Source organism: Vidua chalybeata, chromosome 5 (genome assembly GCF_026979565.1).
Source record: "Vidua chalybeata isolate OUT-0048 chromosome 5, bVidCha1 merged haplotype, whole genome shotgun sequence".
NCBI lineage: Eukaryota > Metazoa > Chordata > Aves > Passeriformes > Viduidae > Vidua > Vidua chalybeata.
The window spans coordinates 50,918,060-50,944,502 of NC_071534.1; the positions used below are offsets into that span (position 1 = coordinate 50,918,060).

At 37.6% G+C, this 26,443-nt stretch overlaps 1 protein-coding gene across 1 annotated transcript; it reads right to left on the bottom strand.

Annotated features, from left to right (window-relative positions):
* Positions 1–3,327: 3,327 nt before the first annotated feature.
* On the bottom strand, positions 3,328–26,268 carry SLC13A1 (solute carrier family 13 member 1). The gene is made up of 15 exons (XM_053943095.1): positions 26,170–26,268; positions 24,221–24,349; positions 23,323–23,459; positions 19,251–19,438; positions 18,591–18,648; positions 18,435–18,501; positions 17,782–17,945; positions 15,060–15,179; positions 13,789–13,887; positions 13,598–13,699; positions 7,279–7,382; positions 6,262–6,371; positions 5,461–5,622; positions 3,571–3,708; positions 3,328–3,471 (listed from the first exon to the last, which is right to left on the bottom strand). Exons 1-15 carry the CDS (start codon positions 26,266–26,268, stop codon positions 3,328–3,330), a joined length of 1,821 nt encoding a protein of 606 aa, XP_053799070.1.
* Positions 26,269–26,443: the final 175 nt, after the last annotated feature.

Sequence of the window (26,443 nt, forward strand, 5' to 3'; positions counted from 1 at the left end):
AAGCAAGGAATATAATAGCAACATATGAAGAGTGTGTTTCTGCTGGTGATCAGCATAATGATCTGTGCCTGCAGTCCAAGCTAAATCCACCTCTTTGGGTACCCAGATTGCCACACTCTGAAATTCTTTTTCCTCCATTTCAATGCTCTCAGGTGGGGAATATAATATCAATATTAATCCCTGCACTGCAGGGTTGTTAATTTTCACTTAAAACATTCCTAAAAGCTTTAAAAATAAGTTAGTAATAATAACAAATAATCTCAAATGTTGAGTCTGACCCGTTCCCTAAACTTCTGGCAAAACAAGTTAATAATCCTGCTGAGAGCCTATTTTCCCAGTACTACCAACCTTATTGTTCATAACTCCTTACTTGCAAGATACAGTCTCCAAAAACATCATGCTTAATAATTTACTTTTGTCACTAATTTAGTACATTATGACACAATTAAGATGCTGGTTTCTGAAAGTCAGTTTATATATAATTCTGTGTTTCATTTCAACAAATACAAAAACATGAGGTCCAAGAGATGACCAGCTTTACAAACTTCTCCCTTGTCTCTTTGTGTATTATCCACTGCATACACCAATTTTAGTGAAAATAGTTTTTAAAAATGCATCCTTCATTAAACAATTTTACTATTTTTGCTTGTTTACTAAGATACTTAACCATAATTTCTGCCCTGAAAAAATAATCTAGGGAAATTCTGTGGTCTGAATTACATGAGGGTTCAGACATGACAGGCCTTTGTTGTTATACTCATGTTATGAATAAGCCAGAAAGTAAAGAAAATGAACATCTGAAAATCAACTGGTACAAACAGCTTCAGCTTTACTGAAAACTGTATCACTTGTTATGGTCAACAGCTCAAGAGTTCTCTTAACTGGTGCAAAATGGTTATTTTCTTCCATGAAGATATGCAACTTGAGAGAATACCAGTGTCAAAGCCTGATTTAAAGGAGAAGTGCATTCATGGACCTGTAGACCTCTTTGTCATATCCAAGGCTAAGGTTATAACCAATTATAGCCAAATCTGTTTTGGGAAAATTCATAAAAGTCAGGGGCAGCTCAGAAGTAGTTAACAGATTTCCTTTGGCTAAGCAACAACTGCCACATGATTGTAAGGCTTTACAGATCAGACCTATGGAGATTAAAAATACCACATCCAGTGGGAGTGGTGAACATAAAGCTACAAAGAGGACTGTCTTCCCTTTTTCATGGTTCATGAAAAAGTAAAAAACCCAGTGTTACAAACAGAAAAGAATCTATCCCAAATAAAAGGGAGAATAATGAGTCTGTTAACCTGAAATTAATATGTTTGCTCATTTGTTTAAAGATAAAATATTTCACCACAAGGCCAGTAAAGCACTGGAGAACATTAGTCAGGGAAATTGTGCATGTTGGGTTTCATGTTGGAGAGTTTCAAGATGACTAGACAAATCCCTGAGCAACCTGGTCTGAACAGAGTAATAACCTTGCTTTGAGCAAGACTGAATGCTTCTGAGATCCCTTCCACTTGAAATACTGTGATTCACTGTTTCCACTGCTCTTGAATAATTGGGAAATTTCTGACGAAATTGGAAAGTGATACCTTAAAGTAAGTAAAAGCACTCTTTGCATGTCTTCCTCTCTATGCCTTCAGGACCAAAGGCCTGAACAAACCATGAGCTCCTGCACTGCACATGCTTATGGGAAAATGCCCTATGATATAATTCAGGATTTGTATCTTGGATTAGTTGTATCAGCATTTCCCTCAGGTACCTGACTTCATTTAGCCAAGTGTTGTATATCTGTAATGATAATCATTACTACAGGGGATCAATAAACATTATTTGTATAGTGGCAGCTCCCAATTGCCCCAGTGTTGGTCATAGGCCTATTTTGCCACTGTATAAAAAAAATGTGATAGCAGCCTCAATCAGGCTTAAAAGCATGGTGTTAATACTTACTTCAATACTTATACAGAATCGTTCATTAAGAGAAAGTGCTTCTTTAATATTTCATTGCAGCTGAACCTGCAACTAATAGCTACAGGTAACAAGCTACATATACAACATTATAAACTGCATTCGGGCATTACAGAAGTCATGACTGACATCTCTAAATATGTAGTATCAAAACCAAATGTAAACCATTAATCAAAAACCAACAGCATTTTTTGGTGGTTGTTGTTGTTGGGAAAAATGGACACCATCTTAAAAAGACAGATTGATGTTTACAACTATCATATGGATGTCCCAAGGCATGATCCAATCTAAATACATGCAGCTTTCATTCAGACTATATTCAGACTACATGCTCTTTACAAATTATCACAGATCTTCACAACAAGCAAAGCTATAGTCTTTACGGTGAAAAATATGTAACAACCAAATAGAACATCATTATTTGTAGATATCTTTGAACTCCAATTTACATGCTGACCACATTGCATTGTTTTGTGTTTTCTAAACATTACAATATTAACACAGTCTAGTAACCTTAAACTGCCACCTGTCCTGCAGATATCATGAGCCTCCTGGTGAAGATTCACTTGGTTGACAGATTGACTGTTAAATCTTCAGCAGTGTCTTACAGTTTCATTCCTCAAGAAGATACATCTACTTTTGGCAGAGAGGTATGATGATAATTTAGTCTCCATTTGTACAGATCAACTCAGATCAATCAACATATGTCTATCCAGAGAAATATATTTTTCTTCTTTTACAAGTGCAACAACATATTTTAGTGAGGTCCTGAGAGGACGTAGGCTAAACATGCTAAGTACGCATTCTCCTTCCAGGTTACAAGGTGCTTAATAGATAAAAGTGCTGTGTAAGTGGTCACGCTGCTCTTCTCCAGTTTTTGTGCATTTTTGAGTGGTCTGTAAACTATGGGCTCAAGACAGTCCCCTCCCTGATCTTTTGTTTGTGATCAACACTGTTTCAAATAGAGCTTGAATCTAGAAAACAGAATACCAACATGCTACCTGACAACCCCCAAATAAGTAATAACAAGGATTTGTATTTGAAATAATAAGATCTAAATTTCATTATTCTGCTACCCTGAGAATGGGGGCAAATTGCCCGTGACAATGGCTATGCACATTTATTTTTTCCTTCATAACATGAAGATATAAAAATTCAGACTAGCTGAACTAGATTAGAAACCTGATCTAACTATGATCTTTAGAAAGTCTAGCACTCTTCCTGATTAGACTCTCAGACTGGATCATCAGTCTCTAGGACTGTGAAATACAGCATTTATAGTAATGTAGATCCTTATCATTGTGGTGACTGAAAGCATTTTAAGTGACTCACCACATGTGAGGAAAAAAAGGAAACTTTTTTTTACAGCCCAGTGCTATTTGTAGGTGGAGTGTTGAGTGCCCAACTTGGATAAGTGTAGAGATCAAATATAGGCACTATCCATGTCATAATCCCAAGCATAACTACAGCAACTCCGATGATGTTAATGCCCAAGCCAGCTTTCACCTAAAGAAGAGGAAAAAGAAAGAAGAAACATGCATCAAGACAATGAAGAAAACTTTTTAAACGCCAAAAATCTCCTTTAGGATTTTGCTTAAAACTCACCATATCCATGACTTTTAAATGACCATATGAGAACACAATGGCATTGGCTGGGTTTGCTACAGGAAGCAGGAATGCAAAGGAAGTACACAAGGTAGTAGGTATCAAAATGAAAAGTGGGTTCACATGAATGGCTTCAGCCTACCAAAAAATGAAAGAGAGTACAGCTGTCAAGGGATGCATTTGCCAAATTAAATACAGAAATACAAACTTCCTGTATTAACACCAGTGAAATGTGAAACTGTCAGTTTAAACAATGAGAAAACATCTTTTATGGTAAATATTTTTTTAAGAACATTACACAGGGACAAAAAGCAAAAACACTGCAAGAAAGATGATAAAACAATTTGTATATAATACATTATTGATGATCCGTATGAAGGGATCATGTGTACCCTCAGTAAGGTTGTGAATGGCGCTACGGTGGGGGTGTGTTGATCTGCTGGAGAGTAGGGAGGCTCTGCAGAGGGATCTGGACAGGCTGGATGGATAAGCTTTAACAAGACTAAATGCTAGGTCCTGCCCTAGGGTCACAACAATTGCAGACAGTGCCACAGGCTGGGGGCAGACAGGCGGCAAAGATGCCTGGTGGAAAAAGACCTGGCTGTGTTGGTTGATGGGAGCTGAACAGGGTCCAGTGTGTGCCCAGGTGGCCAAGAAGGCCATTGCCATCCTAACCTGTATCAGCAATGGTGTGGCCAGCAGGACCAGGCAGTGTTTGTCCCCCTGTACTCAGCACTGTTGTGGCCACACTTTGAGTGTTTTGTCCAGCTCTGGACCCCTCACTACAAGAAAGATATTGAGGAGCTGAAGCATGTCCAGAGGAGGGCAATGGAGCTGGGCAAGGGCTGGGAGCAAAAGTCCTTATAAAGAGCAGCTGAAGGGGCTGGGAGTAGTCAGCGTGGGGAAAGGCATCTCAGGGGAGACCTTATCACTCTCTACAACGCCCTGAAAAGAGGGTGGTGGGGGTCTCTTCTCCTAGATAACTAGTGATAGGACAAGAGGAAATGGCCTCAAGCTGCATCAAGTTGGACATCAGGAAGAATTTCTTTAGTGAAAGGGTTGTTAAATATTGGAATGGACTCCCCATGGAGGTGGTGGAGTAGTAATGACAGCATCAATTTTCATGTTGAACTGTACTGGAGTTTTCTGAGGTAATTTTCTTCACTGTGGCTTGTATGTTTTGGATTTGTGCTGAACACAATGTTGACAATTTAGGGCTGTTTTCTTCTGGCTGAGCAGTACTTACACAGAGCAAAGGCCTTTTCTATTTTTCTCACTGCCACAGTGATGAGGAGGCTGGGGTGGAATTGGCAGGAGACATAGTCAGGACAGCTGACCCCAACTGACCAAGGGATATTCCATACCATGTGGCATCATGCTCAGTGTATAAAGCAGGGGGAGTTTGGTGTGGTGGCATTTCTTTCCTCGAGTAACTGTCATGTGTGATGGGGCACTGCTTTCCTGGAGATGGCTGAACAGCAACCTGCCCAGGGGAAACAGTGACTTAATTCCTTGTTTTGCTTTGCTTACATGTGGGGCTTTTGCTTTCCCTGCTAGATTGTCTTCATATGAACCCATGAGTTTTCTAGCTTTTCCCCTTCTGATTCTGTCCAGGACCCCTCTGGTGCAGGAGTGAGTGAGCTGCTGCCTGTGGCTTGATTGCCGTCTGGATTTAAATCATAAAATGAACTTTTATCTAATTTTACTAATTTTTAGCATCTCTTGTTAGAAACACCTAAAGCAACCAAATAACCAATGCACAATACAGGACAGCAAAAAACCTGCATGAAGTATTTTATTGAGACTTTTTAAAACTGCTTCTTTGAACAGCTGCATTTTTACATAGATGATAGAGTAGATTCTGATTAAAAATAAGTTTGTTATACTCACCAAAGGAGATAGTATGGGCAAAAAAATCGTAATGGTAGCTGGATTACTGGCTACTTCTGTTACTGAAGTGACAATAAGGCAGGATATCAGGATAACCAGCCACAAGGGTAATGATCCTAGAGGGGTCAATTTACTTGCTACCCACTCAGAAAGTTTTGAAACCTGTATAAGGAATGTGAGAACATGATTGTGTTTAGCAAGTCACTGAAAGGAAAAATTTTAAACGGACTTACCTGCTAATAGTGAAGTATTCAGGTAAAAGAGAAAAATTTGAAATATTTTCCATATTTCTACTTCATGTTTTTAAGACCATTTTTCTAATTCAATGGTTCGCTATAGGAGCCCATGCAAACTATATTCCATTTATTTATATTTGCATTTCTGAGATGGTTAGAGGAGTCTTAATCGGAAAATGGCAATACGAGTATCTTAGACTTCATAACCAGAGTCTAGGTCCAAAGCTGCTTGATTTACTGGAGTAGCCATCAGGCTTTACATGGGAATTATCTCAGTGACATTAAGGCTTTGGAACCAGTGTATTTTCACAACTCCTACCCCCATCAGATCTAAATTAAATAAGAAACAGTAGTCATCGCTGTGCATATTCTTGGAAGACATAGGAAACTTCTTTTTCTCTAAACCTGCTTTCTGAACATCTTGAATATTCATCACATTTATCCTGTTCAATATTGCTACAGAATAACTTGCTAAAACAAGAGAATAACTGTGAATTCACTGTATGTCTGAATTGCTCTTGATTGGGTCACATTATTGTTCAGTATCTTCTATAAATTGCATTACCTCACAGCCGTCTGCCAGTGCAAACCCGCCACCAACAAGAATAGCTATTTCCCAGGGCATGCATGACTGAAATTCCTTCCAAGTAATCAGTGGAATGTAACCAAAAACAGCTAGAGAAAAAAAATAAAATTAAAAAATATATCTAGCCCCCCCACCAATGCTTAAAAACATATTGACAAGCTCTTGAAATAATCTCCCTGAGGAAGTACTTGGGAAAAATTCAAAGACAAAAACCTCATCATTTTAATATGAACAAGGTTGTAACATGTTCAAGGTTTCTCTGGCAGAAACAACCTACGCTTACTGGGAGTGATTTTAACTGGGGAAAACTGTCATGACTTGGAGACATTAGAGCAGTGATGCTTTCCACCAGTGGGGCATTGGCCCCTTTCCCCTCCTTCCCTATGTGGAAGACAGTTGTGGGATATTAATAAGTTTCATTTACTCTGTAAAATGATGATATTCAGACAGATTGCTGAGCAAATGCTGTTTCACTTAGACTCATTTAGGTTCTGACGTTCCATTCTCTGTGAACCCCTAGATCCCATTGTTTCCAGCAGCACAACTGAATGCATAAAGAGGATAAGCCAGAGGTATACTTTAAACAGAAATTCCATTTTGAAGAGGAAAAAATGCATGAAAATGAATTAATGTACAATTTTGGATTTCATGAGGTACCCTAATCAAGCAGTAATATTTTCAAAACATAAGCCTATCCCTGCTCCATGCAGCCCGTTTCAAAGCCCATTGCAGTCAATGGGAAGGTGGTTTCCATTGGTGTCCTTGGGCTGCAGGTAGCAGCTTCCTGCACAGCACTAGCTCCTGCTGCTCACATTGTGTAATTGGTGGCACTGACTTCCAGGCCAAGGATGCTTTACACCGCAGTGCTTTATACCCTCTATTAAGACTTCAGCATTAGTATTTAACAACATTCCTCTAACCAGTGCAATAAGTTACATTTACAGTAGCATCTTAGATACCTTGTTGTAGTAAAATCGACATTAAAATATACTCAACTGTTTTCTCCATTTGATGTCCTAGAAAAAGTTTTTGCTGGGATAATAAAGAACAGGATTCCTATCACTAAGGCAGCTGTTGAATCCGTAATATAGCTTTTATACCTAAGGAGAAGTCAACAAGAAAAAAACCACATAAATATATATAGTCAGGGGAAGGAGAGGAGGAGAGAGGAAGAGGATAGAGTAGCAGGAAAGTCCACAGTCTGCTGTGGACTGACCATAACTCTCTCTTCCTCATCCCTTCCACCACTAGGTGTGGTGGAAAGAGGCTGAGGAGTAAGGAATGGAGTCAGGTTGAGCCTGGAAAAAAGAGGATGAGGGGAATGTGCTTTAGTTTTTGTCTTTGTTTCTCACCATCCAACTCTATTTTTAACTTGCAGTTAAATTAATTTTTCCCATATCAATTCTGCCCATAATGGTAACTGATAAGCAATTGTTATTTCTGTCTTTATCCTGACTCACAGGCTATTTGACCTTATTTTCTCCCCTGTCCCGTTGAGGAGAGGCAGTGACAAAGTGGTTGGGTGGGTACCTGGCAGACAATCAAGGTCAGTTCTTCACATCTATAGAAATTTTTAGTGCAGGCCCTATAAATTCATAAATAAACATTTTGAGTAAGTATGTGTTATTTTGCCACAAAGAAATAAGCTGGTGGAGGGGGATATTCAGAAGTAGCTGATCCTTAAATAACTAGTTTTTACAGTTTAAAGAGAAATTTAATAATTTTAATATGCTCTGCAATAGATTCAGTTAAGAGGCCTTAAAGAGCACAGTGCATACCCACAAAGGGCATTTTCTAGCTGAGGAAAGGCAGCAGAACTTTATTATCATCCTCCTATGGCTGTTCTTACTAGGTTCACAATTACAAGGGTCATGTTTGTTTTGGTCATTTCCAGTGCCTAAGAACTGTTTGTACTACTTCTTTCTTAAACTGTTTCTGTAGGAATTCCCTTTTGGTCCCCTCTGAGCACGGGCTGGGGATCCTACATGGACACAGGTAAAAGACGAAAGGCGCTCTTCTACTCAGGACCAAATCCTGTTTATTGTCAGGAGCCACCTCAGATCCAGGTGACACCTCAGGGGTAACAGAGGCCGAGGCGGCTGGTGACGTCCAGAAGAAGAAGAGCGCGAGTGTGTCCTCCCGGGGGGTTTTGAGCCCAGGGAAAAATGGGTGGGGCAGAACCAAGGGGCCACATCCAATGGGACACAGGTGAGGAGAAGGGGAGGGGGGAGCAGGTCAGGGAGAGCCCATCACACCTGAGGCTTGGGGGGGAGGGGAAAGGTGTGTGGAATAGACCAATGTGACATAGTGCAATAGAAAAACTACCCAGTGCAAGTTCCCAATCACCCAGTGCAAAACAACTAAATAACTATTTAGTGCATCAGAACATGCTTCAATATCCTTCTAACTTGTAAAGAGTAGCCCTAAGATCAGCCAAGGTGCCAAGCTGAGCTAAAAGGCCATTTTAACACATCCAAGCCTGCTACTCAATGTTAGCTGGTGACATATCCCAGTCTGTCTTATTTCAGTCAAGATGGTCATTAAAATGAATAGAAATTTTACTGAAGAAAGCTAAGCAAACATTTTCTTAAACTTGTTAATTTTTTTCTATTTTCTGCAAGTTCTTCTGTAAGATTTTCTGAACCAATACACCAATATATTTGTTCTCTCAACCTTGGACCATATGCTTTCTAAATATTTAGCTACAGTGGGTCCAATAATAGCTTCCCATCAGATCTTTCCAGTAGCTTAATGTTTTGTACTGAACCAGAGCTTTTCACTGAAAGCAAAAAACAATTCTCTCAGTTATGTGCTACAAATATCTAATCTTTTGCTTTCTTAGGTGAAATTCAAACAAAACCTTAATATGCATACCTGACTTACACCAAAACCAGCATAATTGTCACAAAATGAAGATGCCGTATAAGTTAAAGTGATTCTCTAATATTTTCTGTCTCCTGCTTCCTAGTCTCTGCCTGCATAGAAAATACATTTTTTTAAAAAAGTTACTATATTTTTCTGGTTTCTTAAGGCAGGAGGTTCTGCCTGTATATCATCTTTAGCATAGGACCAGATGCATCAGGTCTAGAGATACAAAATCTTTTCCTCTTGGATCCTATCCTACATTCTTTTAAGGCTTGCTAGAAGTTTTGAAGGAAAGTGAGATCTAGATACAGAAGCAATCCATGCTGTCACTTTCCTGTAGGCAGCTCCATTTTCACGGTTGAGTTTGAAAGGGGCCTCAGGAGGTTGTCTGGTCCAAGTCCTTCTGCTCTGGCAGAGTTGCTCAGATCCAGTTGCCCAGGACTATGTTCAGACAGTTTTTTAATATCTCCAAGGATGGAAAATCAAAAACCTCTCTGGGTCACTATCACAGGTAAAAAACATTTCCTGATGTACAGGAGGCAACGTGTGAGTTCCATTTTGTTCTCATTGTCTCTCATCCTGTCACTGAGCCCCACTAAAAGGAGCCTGACTTTCCTCTTTGTTCCCTCCCATGTAGTTTTAAACATTGTCAAGGTGACCCTGCAGCCTCCTTCCTGCAGGGATTGTTCCTCCCCAGGTGCAGGACTTTGCACTTTAGTTGAACTAGGGAGTGCAACTTTTTGCTCATAAACTTAGTATTCTTGATGCAAAACACCATTCTCAAAAAACCTGCTTGGGACACACACATCCTACCACCAGTCAAACTGTTATGAGGACACACACATGATGCCATTCCAAACAGAAGCTTTTCAATCATGATCAAATTTTGAGATAAACAAGTAAAAGTTGTAATACAAGATCTACCTGCTTATAAGACTGCAAATCTGATTGTACTGTAAAGAAGCAAAAAACCTGTTGATTCAAGAGATCTCACAATGACTCCAACTGAGATCATTGTAGAGAACATGGCTGTGGACAAAAATACATTGTGGTCTTGTATTAGAAGTAAAGAAAGGATTAAATCATGAAGAAAAAATACAGTCCATCCAGGCAATAATCTGAGGAAGAGTGAGGGAAGCTTATCTTGACTACATCAGCTGTAATCAGCTGCTGCTCAGTGTTGAACTTTCTCTTTCTTATGAGGCTCATAAACCCAAAGGCCAAAGGCCAACCTGGAACTCGTCTAATTGAAGCTAATATCTGACAGCCTGGAATCAGACCAGGACAGAGAAGGAAACTGCTGTAGCAGAAATGATGTGTGATCTTGTGCTGTCAACAGATGGGGAGGAAACAGGCATTTTTACCCTGTGGCATTTTCTGTGCTGCTCTCTGTAGTGTTATACAATATTTATTAAAACATCCTGCTGTCTGCTCACAGAAGGAGGTAATAGGTGCAGGGCAGGACAGCAAAGGAAGGGTTAGACTTTAATAAATACACTTTATTTTTTTTTAAGAAAAATAAACTGGTAGAGGTAATGTATTTTTGAAAGGCATCTGATAAAGCTGGAAATAATGGGCTCTACTCAATACTGCTACAGCAGAAATGCGGATTAAAAACTGACTGACAGCACAAAAAGTAGCTTTTAAGAAGTATGAAGGTAGCATAAATAAATAGTGGTATTTCTGCTGGGATTTCAAAAATATCAGTGTTTGCATATTAAAGGAGTACTCAGTAACGTTACGATGCAGACAAGGGTCTGAGAACATGAACACGGGTGATGACAATGATGGGAAATTTTGTTTCAAATAAAGATTAAGCATTTAATTTAGTTTGTCAAGCAAAGCTTATAAGGTGATAGAATCACAAGATACATATGCTTTTAAAGCACAGAAGAGTTTTTTAATCCAACAGAGAAAGACAAAAATAGATATCTGGAAGCATATTCAGACAGAAAGCAATATGTTAGTTTGTCTTTTTCATTTTGACAACAGACATGACTATCAAGGAAATTAGCAAATTCCAAACCCTGTGGAACCTGGGCTTTGCCACCCTAACATCAAGCCTGGTTTCTTTTTGGAAATTCAGGTTCTGATAAAGTAAATTCCTACTAGGTTTAACACACAGAACAGCGTAACTGTTTTGATCTTCAGCATGCTAGAATAAAGGATCAGACAGCCCTTTCTGGTTTAAGACCATGAGGGTGGTGCAATTCCCACCTAATAGGACATACTCACTAGTCTCAGAGCAACATTGTGGTTGCTAATCATAGGTTAAAAGCTCTTTTTAGGTGGCAGAACTTCCCTTAGGCCTTCTTGAGATTATGGGATAAAACCCTGTGGAAAGCAAGTGCTATCAGATTTCTGTAAGGGTGGAGAATATTCCTTATAGTTGTTTCCTGTACCATAAACTTAAAGAAGTTGTGCACATCCCTATCTCTGTATTTAAGTCCAAAACACTGAACAGCTTTATATGCAGAGGCCTTAGGGAACAGTGTGTAAGAGATGCAATCTGCAGTTCAGTGCACTTCTACAAGCCTCTTGGACATCACAGTGACAGCAATACTGTTCCTAAGATCTGAGGGTTTTTTCCCCTCAGATTTCTTTGTTGCTGCTCTTGTTTGGTTTGGGTTTTATTTCTAGGAATATGCCTTGCTTACAGCTGTACCTGTGCTGACCCTATGCCCCACTCCTTTATTTTCACTGAGAAGTTTTTGTTGCTGAGAAAGTATTAACCTAATTTACTGGTTTTATGCCTGTTAATAATATAATATATAATTGATTGATAAATTAAAGCTATCTAGAAATAGGGTATGAATAGTAAGAAATGCTTTCTTTCCTCTTAAAGTACGTAAGGAAAGCTTTGTTTCTCTTCAGGTTACCTCACCCAAATTACAACATAATTCGGCCTAATGTGATACGACACATGCTTGCAGTTACTTCCAAGGGCAACATTAGGGGGCATCCACAAAGTAACATCCCTGTGCAGAACCTGTAACCCTGCTCATTTTTGAGAATGTTCTGTTTTTCTCTACCAATGAACAAAATCCTCAGACAATGATAATCAGCTTCAAATAGGAATATGTAATTCTCTGGATGAAAAAAAAAGTCATTTGAACCCTAAGTCCCATATTTGAAAGGTTTTTTACAGTGCCTGTATTTCAGTTTAATATGTACCTCTTTAAACAATGTTGGGTGAGCACTGGGTGTTAATAGGAAGCAGGAAGAGAAGCCAACCCTGCCCGATTGCTTAGCTGATTGTTTAATTAGGTCACCACTCCAAAACCCTTTCAAGAGTATAACGTTTCATATGAGACAGTGATCATCAGCTCTGCTGTTGTTATAAGGGAAAAACAAGTGTTCCTTTTCAATTTTTTCCTGATGATTAAAAGTAAATAATTTTAAAACAATCTTAGTTTTTAATACACTTCTTAATGGTATTTTGCGCAAAATAATTTTGTGTTACACTTTAAATCTTCGAAGTGCTACAATTATCATTATTTCTTGTGACACTCCCTCCCAGACTTTCTGGAAGAGCCCTGTGAAGGTGTGTAAGTGGTGGAAATATACTTAAAGAGAGAAGGCCTGAGGTATGTGTGTTCACATGGCATTTATCACAAACACATAGGAAAACAAAATGGAAAATTACCCTTCTAGTCTAGAACTGGCCTTTGGGATACCCAGTAATAAATGTTAAACCCATAAGGACCTAAACAGCATTAAGTCCCACTTGTTCCAATCCTGCAACTACTTCTCACCACTTCAGAGCAAAACTCAAAACTTTATCACAGAAAAACAGAACTGAAATTACAGTAATTGCAGCAAGAGAAAAGGCAATATCATTGTAATATGAGTTCCTGTAAGACTGACAGATTACTTAGAGAAAGAAATCCAGGTGATCCTGGAAAAGTTGCAGCAGAAGGCAAAATAAGGCTACAATAGTTCTTGACTTTTTAGTGTTCAGATGAGCTACGACTTTAAGGGAGTTATGTATGAACAGACAGTAATTTGTACCATTAAGCTCAGCTGTCAAAGCGGGGGATATTGGCCTGCATGCATATAAGTGTGCTGTCACTAAGGGCAGTAGATCAAAAAATCCTAACCAGATTTATTCTTTGAATTTCACACTTGATGAGGAAGTGGGGTACTTTGGCATCAATTGTTGTGCATTCTCCCTCACCATATTAAGCCAAAAATCTAGTAATAATCCCTCTTAGGAGGCACTTTATTTTATCCTATAACACATATTAACACGTTTCAGCTATTGCTCAGATATATATGTGAAGTTTCTGGAGTTTATCTTCTGCATACACTACAAAGGTTTGCAACAAGTTTGCCCTGGGATATTTATGAAATATTGAAAGGATTTTAATTTTGAAAATTGGTAAGAAAAGAAGGTATGTAGTTAAGGGACAGTAAAGTTCTTGTTGGTTTATCAAAAGAGATCACTTACTTTGGGAAAAGTGAAGACCATCCTGGGATGAAGCCAGGATCTCTGGTGAACCACAGGAGGGTCATTAGAATGAACAGGACAAGTGTAACAGTTTCTGGGTAGCTATAGCAGAAGTAGAATGAATTATAAATTTTCCTGAATTGACATTTAGATTTACCTGCTCTTGTTTGCAGATTTATAGTTTGAAATACCTAATTGGTCCAAGTTTCTTGTACTCCTCCTGAATCACCTGTGACGAGGCCTCTTCTCTAGCTGTTTTCTTCTTGCCACACTTAAACATGTTTTTTAAACTGGAATGTAAAGCAGCAATGTTGAATGATGACACAATAGTGTATACAGAAAAAAATGTCCAACCTTTCCAGTTACCAATAGCACTTGACAAATGTAAATTTGTCACTTTACAATGCAGTATCTCCCATTTAGTTATCACACAGCAAACTGAGCATACTGGAATTAATTGACAATGCCCAGTGGGAGACTGACAGAGGCAACAACAAAGTGTGTCCTATTATTGACCAGCTCATTTAGCCAGGAAGAATGAAACTTTAAATGTGAACAAATTGAAATAATAAATATATAACTCTCTTTAAATCTATGGCTTTGCTATACTTTGTTTTTGAATGAAAAAGTTTTATCACATGAGTAGCTTACATATTGATCAGCAGGGTACTTGCTGCAAGACAGGTTTTCATTCTTGGGTGAGTCTCTTACACAATTTTAAAAAGAACATTATCAAAACAAGCAAGAAAAATGAAACTATAAATGTTCACATATAGAGTGGTAAGCATGGGAGGATTCTGTCTGCTTAAACCTAGTCTCACTTTTCATGTCTTGCACCACAAGTAGCCATGTAATTTTGGAAGATTGGTGTCCCACCTATCTCTCCAGATGTTAGTGAACACATGGAGAAAAAGGCTTTGAAGTATCATCCCAAAACACATATTGCCCTCTCCAAAACCATAAAAGCCCAAGCTGTGTGGAGAAACAGAAACCCTACCATACTACCACATATAAATTTAGGATAAGCAGAAGTTTCTTACCTCACTTTTACAAGTACAGTCATCCAGTTTATAACAGACATTGTTCAAGTATTCAAAGCAATGCCTCACTCCAATAAAGGATGTATTTCTATGACTCTTCCAGTAAAAAAAAAAAGTATATGATTTCAGTATTCTTTTGTCTTGCACACACACACTGATTAATGATGATGTGTGTGTATTATAAAGGAGTGAGTCCATTTGTGGGATGGACTTTTCACACTGGACTGAGTAGTCCAGGATTCTTATTTTAGAAAATTCTGGTCCATCTGGAGATTGAGTCATACTAATCAAGGTCACAAAATCACTGTTGCTGCATTTTCTTCCTATTGAGCCTATTAAACTAAGATGCAATATTTATTCCTGGTACAAATAATCTTTTATATCAATAACCTTTAGTTTTATTCATTATACCATTCACTTACTCAAACCCAAGGAAAAGCCACTGGAGCCAGAGCCAGGAGAGCAGCAGAATAATAACTGCAATGGGGATGGAAAGGATAAACCAGGATCCAAAATTGATGCACTGGCAACCTGGGTAGCGTCTGGATAAAAGCAAAATAAAGTTTAATTCACCTTTGCAAAGGAATGAAGACTTGTGAGAATTACCAGAAAGCACTTCTGTGGGAGAATATTTATGGCTGGCAGCAGACTTCAGCATGAGGTGGCCTGTGGTATCCTCTTGCCTCACTCTCCCATCCACTTTCTGGTCATCATGACCACTACAGGAACCAGATGTGCCAGTTATTTGAGCAATGGATCAGCAACAGGTCTGGGGATCTGACACTGACTGAGGTGTGTCTGCAGTGAGTTCAGTAAGCAAGGGAGGGCCATGCACAACCTAAGGGCAGTTAGGACTATAAAGAAACAGAACTTGAAAGAAAGGAGTGTTTTGAGATGAGACTTTGGCACAAGAAAATATACTCAAATGAAAAAGCTCCAATGAATATAGAAGACAACAGTGGAAGCAACACTGAAACGTGTATTGTTTAGACTTCCATAAGTGATTCAAAACTGATTAAAATAAAAATTATTATTACTAATTTCCATAAATGTTCATTGGCCAGGTGGATGATGTCTCCACTTACCTTGTCTCTTTGAGGCTGTCTCAATCTACTGTTTGTAAATGTGGGTCATTCAAGCAGAGATCTCCCTTCCATGTGCATTTAAGAAAGGGGAAGGGCTTTGGTTCTCTGAAAGAAATTGCTTTACTGTTGAATTTAATTGATGCCAGATAGGCAAAAAAGGCAGAGTAAAACCAGCCTGTTTTCCAATTTACTTTATGAACAGAAGTTACTCTTTCTTTGAGATCTTCCAGCTCTACTGAAAGAGCTTTTAATGCCAGAAGTGAGAAAATTCAAGTCTCCTTGAGCAGCTTTCATTCTTGATGCAAAAATCAGATGGAAGGGAAAGAAAAATGTCCAGACAGAGAACATCCTAATGACTACTTCCAATTATCAGCCAATCTTTTGTATTTCAGGTCTTGCTAGAAGGAAAATAGTTTTGATGATTCCATAGCATTTTAAGGCTTTAAGTGCTTATTATAAATGCTCTCTGAAGTACTGTGCAAATTTTAGGTTTGATCTATATTTACTATGATGCTGATATATATTGCAAATAAAGTTCTAGCAGGCACCAAACCTACACTCCTGCCCTTTTCTGGGGTGATGCACTAAGTTGCAATTGTACGTAACGATGGGACAATGAAACTCTCAATATAACAATACAGAGCATATAAAGCATTGTGCTGTTACATAATTTATTAATTACATGGCTATGTACCTTTTAGTACATGGTTAGCCACATCAATTTTTGAACGTAAAAATTCCAAGATAAGAAAGAACTGAAAGCAGTGTAGTAATAATCTAACATTTTATCACTTGCTAAAGTGTTAATGATCTTTCTTGAAATATGTGTGATAATTTCTTATTGAGCAACAAAACAAGCTCTTAAAAACTTTATACTAAGGAGTTAATTACATTACAAAATGTTAGTTTATTGTGGTCAGGTTCTACAATAAGTTTGTACAGGGATGAGTATTTGTGTAAGTATTTCTAGTAATCTGAATATTGAAGCTAGGTACTCTTCGTCTCCAGAGCAAATATTCTTCATGTAGAATGGATGACCAGTTTAAATGTTTTTTTTAAAACAATCTATTACATAGTTCTGGTTGGATTATCTGCTATTGTTTGATTATCTACTACAGATCTTGCCTGAAGCAAGGATGGACAGGACACATTGATTTATTTTCTAGACCTATTTCTTCTGGAAAATGAACAAGTGTGATTGATTTTAACAATCCTCTTTCTACAGTGATTTAGCGTCAATAATAGTAAATTCTTTGCAGGCAAACTCTACAAATGCTATCAATAACTGGTCTTCAACAATTTTGTCATGTGCAATACAAACCAGTAGATGGAGGACAAAAAAGGATTTTGCTTTATTTTGTTTTATTTCAGAATTCAAGTAGGACTATTACTGGCAATGGTAGTTTGCAGAATAAAAAAAAATTATCTGCAAGAACTACTGGATTGCAAGGGGTTTGGGATGAAATTTGCCAATTTTCTTTTCAAAGCAGTTCTACTTAAGAAAGAAAATGAATATTGAAAAATGCTTTGGAAAACTTAAAACATTGTTCCACTCAATGCAAAGTTTCAGACTGCCTTGAAATGATTTGCTTTTTTGTTGATTAGTGGACCCAGATTTCTCATTTCCACAATGCTTAGCCTCTTGAAAGTCTCCTGATGCTCTTTGCTAAGCTGATTGAACTTATTTCCTGCTGTAATTAGAAATTAGTAACAGATTTTTAGATAGTGCTTGTTCTATTCATGCCAAACATTGCTTTCCTTCTAAGAAAAATCTCCTTTTCCATGTAGCTACTGAAATAGTAAAGTGCTACTTAACCAAGCAATGGTCATCTTGTTGCATGAGTTGGCAGATCACTTATAGACTTTCCCCGTGTAAGGCAAATACAAACATGCAATTTCATTTTATCTCAGTAAAAAAAAAATTAAGAAAAGCAATAGAATCAAATAAATCAAATCAAAGGGCAAGGTTTCTAATGTGTTTTAAGGGGGCCATATGAGAGCTAAAGAAAGAAAGATAAACTTCTGAACTAAGAAGAATAAAAATATAATAGTCTCTTACGAATTGAAATGCTCAGTAAAAATCAGATTAGTCGATGTTCCTGTGATTGTGGTCAGTCCTCCAATGGTAGCAGAATAAGCCACACATAAACACATCACTTTGAAAATCCCACTGTATTTGTCCTTTCTGCTTTTTCTCTCTGCTTCAGCAGGTGGAAGGTTCTGCTTAGAAAATATACAGCAATTAATGTATAAGAAGGACTCATCATCAGGCACAAAAATAGAAATTGTGGATATCTCAGAAGAGCCAGACAATTTACTGGCAATATAGCTGTCTGCAGTGTGGCTTGGTTTACAGTTACACTGATAATGCAGTTATTCATGTAAAGGAAAAGGAAGCAGAGTCAAATCCTGAAGTACCTTCCCTGATCTTTGTTTTTACAGAACTGCCTCTGTATAGACTGATACATACACACAACCTAATATATAGAGTTTGTACTCTGGTGAGATTGCTTTAACTTGTGTAAAATGGGAGGACAAAACCAGTAATGAAATAGCTATATAAGCAAAGTGTGTACATGTGTCTGACTACAGGTATATTTCTTATTCACATGTAAACAGCTGCAATTACCACTTGTGCCATTTTAGGTGTGGCAAAAGTGAGATTTAGGTTAAAATAAGTTTCACTGCATAATAAAAAGACACTTTAGGTACCTGTTCATTTCCTTTTTCATTTTCCTTTTCAACTGTGCATACAGTACTACCCACATTGTTGTTATATCTGGAAAAACAAAGGCATATATTGTAACAAACAGATAGTCTATTTAGATGGATTCTTAGAACAGAATTTACTAAATTAATAACAATTACCCATTAATTTGTTTTTCTTTCTCTTTCCAATCTGGGTTTTCATATTCTCCTACATTTTCTGTAAGACAGTGATGCAAAGATAGAAAAGCATTTAAGGGAGTAAAACTGGAAAGGCTCCATCAAGATGTCTCATCCCATGCACTCACTTCACATTATCCCATCAATACATTTGCAAGCACCAATCTCAGAAATGGTTGATTTGTGCCCTACTCCTTCATGACTCCTCAGAATCTGTATCTTCTCATGAGGAGAAATATTCCTCATTTACAATCTAACTGTGAAGGTAATCAGTTTAGATTCAGTTGTTCTTCCAACATTACCCTATAGCTCAAAGAGCTCTTTTCCTGTGCTAACATTTAAGCCTTAGCATATCTATAGCCTGGAGTTGTATTTCCTTCCAGCCACCTTATAAGGCTGATAAGAGAGGCTGATAAACCACCCCCTTCCTATCTCCCCTCCTCTCATCCAGCTGCCACTTTCTGCACCTGTTCAGTTTTAATTAATCTTTGTGATCATGAGAATGCTCACACACAGTAATCCAAGAGAGGTCTCATAGTGAAGCACGAGGTGATGCCAGTACTTCTCTGGCATTTAACTGTACTTGCTGTGTTCCTTACTGTCAGTGAGGGTGGCAAAGTCAGAACAGCAGCCTGTGCCTACCGTCCAGCTCCAGGGCTGGGTTGATGGAGCCATTAGAGCAGGACATCTCCAGCTCATCAGCTTCTGATTCAGCTCTGATGATCTGCTGAGCTACAGCTTCAACGATTGGCATCACCATGGCAGCAGCAGAGGTGTTGCTGAGCCACATTGACAAGAAAGCACAGCTAACCATGAAACCCAGCATAAGCCTGGAATAGGAAAGAAGAGTCTGTGACTGCTACAGTAACACCTCCTATCATCAGTCTATTTAATATAAATGAGAACTCTGTCAACAGAAAAGTTGAAACACTGAAAATTTAAAGCTTGTAATTCTGAGAACATTTTTGAATTAAAGTTGTCTTGATCTAAGACACTGAAATGATCATATTTTAGACGTTCAAATATGTTTTAAAGTGAAGCAGAAACAATAACACTTATTTACAGAATTATAATCTATTTGAACCATCTTTGAGGAAAGAACACCATGCATGTAACACATTCAAATGTGAATTAAAATGGCTACACTGCTGATGTTAGTCAAAACCCTGGAGTTATCACTTACACTGTTAAGTTCTCTAGATATACCAGTTCAGTTGTTATAGGAAGAAATATTAAAAATTCAGTAAGAGATACAAAACTTAGTTGTTATTCAGAACACCAAGACAAGTATAGGCATTATTGGGCTTCAATAAATGTCATCGTCAATATTAAGTGGGAAAGGGAAAGTCATTATAATTCCTTAATCTGGTCTTGGCTCAACTTTTTCTAAGTTACTACAAATATTAATGCAATACACTGAATTGCATCAATGTCTGAAAAATCAAACATTACATGTCATATCTGGTGAAGTTGGATTGTAAATTTAGAATACAAGTCACAATGTTGTTTTTAATGCATTTCTTGGAGTTCGAAATGTGAACAGTCCTCTTAACTCCCTGTTCCAAGGTTCTGTTACTGACATTAAATACCTGCCATACATCATGACAGCAAGAGAACTTAGTGGAGGGAGGGTGGTGTTGCACCTTTCCATCAGAAGACATCTGTGCAATTTGTAAAGTTCTTTGCCTTGATCAGAAGCTTCACAAAAAAGCCAGTTTTACTTAGTACATGAAGCCAATATAGATATTATATAAAAATCATAATTTGATGATATAAAAATACCATCAAAATGTCTCTTATAGTCTTTCATTTCAGCTAACAGTGAAAATATTTCAAACTGGATTTTTCCTCAGTAGGGGAACTTTGTCTTCCCCTGTGCACTTTTAATTGCAGTGATGAAATGATCTGTAGACCAGCATGTCACAGACCTGATTCAACACCAATTGTCATGAGTAGCTTAAAACTCATTAATTTAGGCAGGTTTTGATTAGGTCCTCAGACAGAAGTTAGGGAAGAATTGTGTTTCTTATGCAGAAAATACGGGTCAGAATAAGCACACTGAATATGAATTTTCACACTGTAAAAAAATGCCCTTTTAGTAGGACTTGCAAGAGGATATAAAAGGAAAACAAATTAAGACATTCACTAATGTATTTTAAAACTATTAATCATAAATTTCCAGCATTAGATGGATTGATCATCAGGTTACCATTTGGTACAATGTGGTAGACTCTACTGAGGGACTATAAAAGTGATTGCAAAATTATAAAATATAACCTATTCTATTCGGCCCCAGTTTTTCTGCATTATTTTCCCTGTGGTATTGTTAAAAAATATTATGCACGGAATGTTGGATAATTATTTCATTATATCCAACTACAAAGTCACTCTTTGCTTTGTAGTGCACAATTGGTATTTTATTATCCTTTCTAGTCCTTGCAGGTTGCATAGACATATTCACCTTCCTCTGCTAGTCTGCAGATGTTACTGCATAGCTCAAATGACAGAAAGCCTTTACACGGAATCACAGAATAATCTGGGCTGTGAAAACCCTTTATGATCATCCAGTCCAACCATAAACATAACACTGCCAAGTCCACCACTAAACTATGTTCTTAAGTGCCACATCTACACATCTTCAAATACCTCCAGGGCTGATGACTCAATCACTTCCCTTGGCATCCAATTCTAATGCCTGACCAACAATTCACTGAAGAAATTTTTCTTATTGCCCAATCTAATCCTCTTCTGGCCCAACTTGAAGCTATTTCCTCTTGTCCTTTCACTTTTCACCTGAGAGAAGAGGCTGACCTTCCCTTGGCTACAGCCTCCTTTCAGGGAGTTGTAGACAGTGATAAGGTCACCCCTGAGATGCTTTTTCTCCAGACTGAAAAACCTCAGCTTCCTCAACTGCTCCTCATAAGACCCCCGTGCTTCAGACCCTTCACCAGCTTCATTGCACTTGCTCTGGACTTGCACCAGCACCTCAATGTCTTTCTTGTAGTGAAGGGCACAGAACTGAACACAGGATTTGAGATGCAGCCTCGCTGGTGTCGAGTACTGGGAGACCATCCCTGTCCTGATCCTGCTGGCCACATATTTCTGATACACATCAGTTTCTCCAGAAGAATATATACTGGAAAATCAGAAGTCTCTTGCTATTTTACTTTCACTGCTGCACCCTTTATGACCTGTAATGCAGAGGGCTCATGCCGTGCTATCTCTGCCTTGGGCTGGGTGAGGCTGCAGTGGGCACAGGCTGCCCGGGCTCTGCTGCAAGCAGCTGAGGAGGGAGTGCAGAGAGCAGCACCGTGCCTGCTGCGGGCACAGCTAGTGAGCAGCAGATGCTGAGAAGTGGGGAGATCACCAATCTACCTTCACAGATAATTTCATCCTTCACAGATCATTTCATCATAATCTTATCATCGCTTTGTCATGACCAGGAAATGTGATAGATATGAAGGATGCTTCCTCAGGGTTACAACTCTGGAGTTGCTTTAGGTATCCTCAGATGCTGGCTTCAGGTTTGACTGTTCACAGCAAGTTCCCCAGCAATGTTCAGCTTATCACAGCACACCATCCACTTGTGTTCTCCCTTTCAACATTTCAGCTAAAAGATGAGAATTCAGGAGTGTTCAAAATAGAAGTCAAAATAACTTATCCAGTGTAGCACAAGAATACAGCTTAAGGTAAAGGAAGGCAATAGAACAAGAATGTAAGGAGAATTTTTTCCAAACAGAAAGCTACCAGCTATCAAAAGAGGCAGAACTATATCAAAATACATGTGATATTTAAAATTAGGTCAGTCAAATTACTGATCAATAGAAATAATCCAGCATTCTTACGAAGTGTCATTAGTTAAATTACTTAAGAGGCATCTTATTTTTTAGACCTGGGGCTTCTGGTTTTCTGACCATTTGCTTCCTTTCTGCTTCCTGGCAAGGTGTCATGACCTTGATATATTCTGGGAAGCTAAACTTGCTCCATAGATCTTATGAGCAGCCTTACTTGTATGCTGACAGATGCCTCTGTCAGCCTAAACCTCTTCTGCAAGTTTGTAAAGCAAGGAAAGCAAGATTTTTCACTTCCAACAATATATGTTGATAGTGAGTAAGCAGAGTGGGATTTTTTTTTTTTTAACCTTATCACCTCATCCAGCTGAGGAAGTGCTTATCCTTTGATTTTTTTTTTTCATATGTAGACAAAGAAAAACACCTTAAGTAAAGACATTATGTGTTTGTCCTTCCCCACCACCTGCTTAGGTGATTTTCATACACCACCTGCTTGTATGATTTTCTTTTTCCCCCTCACTGTGTATTTGAACACTTTTTGTATTTTTGGCAATGTCCAGAATTTTGCAAACACTATTGAAATAAAAAAAAGTCAGCATAGAACAAATTTTATGCTGTAGGCATTGGGTGGGAATGTTCCAAAGACCATCAAGAACCCCTATATTATTTACAAACTAATCATACTTCTTGTTCAGAAGGATCCTTATTATGAATAGAAGCACTTCAGGGAACTTTCAGTTAGGATTTCAGCAAAATATTAAAGTGTCACCTACAAACCATTCATAGCAATTTAAATATCTGCTTTGTTTGAGTAGAAAAGAAAGGCTGGATTTCTACTGTAGAAGAAGCAGTAGGCAATTATTTCTGGAATACATAGCTTTCCACAAGTATTATTGTCCTTCAAGACATTGTTTAGCACATACCATGCAGGGTTGACACCCACCAGCATCACCATTTTTAAAGCCACTCTTTTGTGAAGATTCCATTTTTCTATTGACGTTGCCAAACAAATTACTCCAATCAGCAGCAGATGAAAGTCTTTAAAATAAGCAGATGCTACCTGAAACAAAATAAAAAAAACCCCCAAAAATCAAAAAGGAAAATAAACACATTTTTTAAAATTAAATGGTGAATTTCTTTTAGCATTTGGTAATACCATTTTAATGAAAAAAATAAGTAAGATTATATTATGAAATAAATAAAGAGACTCTTTTTTTCTTAAAATTAAACTATTAAGGTCATTGGTACTGTTAAATTCATTTAACCAAATGATTCAAGAATAAATGCACTGAAGTGCATATGGTTAAAACAAAATAAAAATAAAGCTTAAGATAGAACAACCTGAAATCTTCAGTCACATCTCACATACATACTAAATCAGCAATTTAATGTTGTTTTTGTTACCTTTTTATCTATCCAACAGGTAAAATAACAACTTTAAGCATAGACTTAGATTATGATTATCTGTGATTTCATCTCTTCAGCATGAAGGTGTATAGTCAGCAGTTTGCACATGGTATCATTATTGTGACATTTTGCCTCTGTAATATTAAGGGTATTTCATAACTACCTAGCATTTTCCCATCAACTGGAATCTAAACACTGAGCTACTATCTAGAAGAAATTATTAAAGAAATCATTTAAAAAATGTGAACAAGTCCTGAAGACAAAGCATGTGAGCAAGTCTTGAGGCAGAACTATTGTGATCAGCACTCAGCAAATCCATGCATTTGCCTGACAGGTTTCAACATCATGTGCTTCATTCTTTGGAGTTTTGATTCCTGATATGCACAGTATAAAACAGAGAAAAATAAAGGTTACCTGCTTGGATCCCATTATACCAAACAACGGGAACATAAAGGCAGGGAGCAAAGCTGAAACAGCCAGTGGCAAAGCTTCTGTGAGCCAAAAGATGGCAACTACAAACAGTGTGTATGCACATTCTGCTTCCTAGAATACAAAAGGCACCAATAAAAACATGTGTTGGTCATCCATCCAGGGAGAAAAAAAATCACAATTCAAAAAGTACACCTCCATCAGTAGATTCCCCACACCTGGAAAAAGTATGAGTCAAAGGACCTGCATTTAGGGTAGTTGTATGCTATTGAGAATTCTGCTGAGATATGAAACACAGTCAGTAAAATAGGTGTAGAGAATTTTTTTCTAAGCAATAGCAAAATTATTTAAATTCTATCACTCAGGAACAGTGGGAAAAAAAGTCAGCTGCCTATTCCTTCAAGGACAATTAATCATCTTCTAGGTTATTCTGGAGCATTCTCAGGCCATGAATTCCTATAAATCAAAAGCATTTTGCCTCTGTAAGCAAACCTTTAAGACTCCAGGAGTACTCGCAGTCAATAATTGGTCAAATGTTTTCTCTCCTTAAGTTTTGTCATCAGTAGCAATAAGGCAAGAATATCATCTAACAAAAAATATATCATACAATACTGACAAGAAACACAGCTGCTGTTTTTTTAGGCTTCTAATTTTAGCGATTGTCTTTTATTTCAACTCCTTAAAACCAGGAGGTTTTTTTTTTTCTTTTTTTTAATCTTTTTTTTTTCTGCCCAGGAAAATAATTTTCAATACTGTCTGTAAAATGCAGCCCCAGAAACATAATGAGGTGAATTAAACCTAGTTTCTTCCAGAGTATTAGAAATCTCTTTTGTGTAGTTTTTAATTTATATTTCTACTTTCAAGGAAAATGCTTTGGAACTCTTAGTGCCCCTAGTTAGGGTACGAAATTACTCAACAGCAGCAGAGATGATTTGCACTGGGAAAGGAACAGCTTAATGATGTAGCTCTTTGAACCTTTGACTGGAAAACAACAATATTAAACCTAATCAGTCAGCTGTGGCTATCATTTATTTTGGGGAAGAAATTTTTGTTATGTATGAAACAATTTGAAAATATCCATTCACCTAGCAAATGTTCACCTCACTTAAGTCCTACCACAGTAAGAATTTCCCATGAGTTTCCTCTCAGAAAGGAAACTGAAATATTGAAACAGTGATGTGAGAGTGTGAAGTCCATTGCTCTGTAACCACCATCCAACTGTGATGCAAAGACTTCTGAACCAAATTTTCATGTATTGTCATACATAGTATGTATGATAACACATCACAGAATTCCATTTCATTCTGCTGGCATCAGAGCTGTACCAAATAGAGTCACTAATGACATTGTTAGATAGCTGTTTCATCAATGTGGAGTTGTCCTAAGAGTTAGTGAATGCCATAATTTATTTCAAGTAAAATAAAACTATATTTTATTTCTATTTTATCTATATATATTTTATAAAAACATAAAACTATATTTATTTCTATTTAGGAAACAGAGGGAATTTGTCAGATCACTGAATTCAGTAATTTCCTATCAGGTAACACAAAATGTGATGAACTTAAAATCCTTTATTAAACGAAAAGTAATTGCAGGTCTTTTTCCTGACAATTCTCCACTGTCAATCATAAAAGAGTCCAAAAAATAATAATGGGAATAATATTTTCAGTGTAGTCCAATTGTTAGAAAACAAATATGTGATTCAGAGCTTCATGCATTCAGTACAGAATTTTATGTTGAAGCGGTCTTCTCTACATTTCTGTGAAAATACACTGAATTGACAAAAAAATAATCACAATGCAAACATCATTATTCATTCAAGGTCCTTTCCAGCTCAAACTATCTGTGTTTCTATTAATCTGAAAAGGTCTAGGAATCTCAGTCTTTACATACAGGTGCAAAATAATGATCTCTCCAAGCAGGTCACTTACTTTGGTTTTGATGATAAGTGGAAGTGGAAGTAAAAGCAGTGGGGTGAGGACAATGAGCAGGAACCTTCGGTAAACCAGGAGGTAGCTAAGAATCTTCATGGTTGATGGCTGTTAGATGAACTTTCCTGAAGAAACTGCCAAAAAACATGTCTGACTTTAAATAGCTGAGTCTGATTAATATTTTCCCAAGCTATCACCTTTAGCCATTGCTAAAGCAGGCCAGTAAAGCAAGTTAAAATTAAATCTGGGTCTTTACTGTTTTAGTGAGTTTATT

Excerpts from the sequence above, each read along its gene's own strand:
- SLC13A1 (XM_053943095.1), bottom strand. The coding sequence starts at position 26,268 with ATGAAGATTCTTAGCTACCTCCTGGTTTACCGAAGGTTCCTGCTCATT. Across the intron at positions 7,383-13,597 it reads TGGTCTTCACTTTTCCCAAA|GTATAAAAGCTATATTACGG; the intron begins GTAAGTGATCTC and ends ACTTCTCCTTAG. Across the intron at positions 3,472-3,570 it reads ATTTAAAAGTCATGGATATG|GTGAAAGCTGGCTTGGGCAT; the intron begins GTGAGTTTTAAG and ends CCTCTTCTTTAG.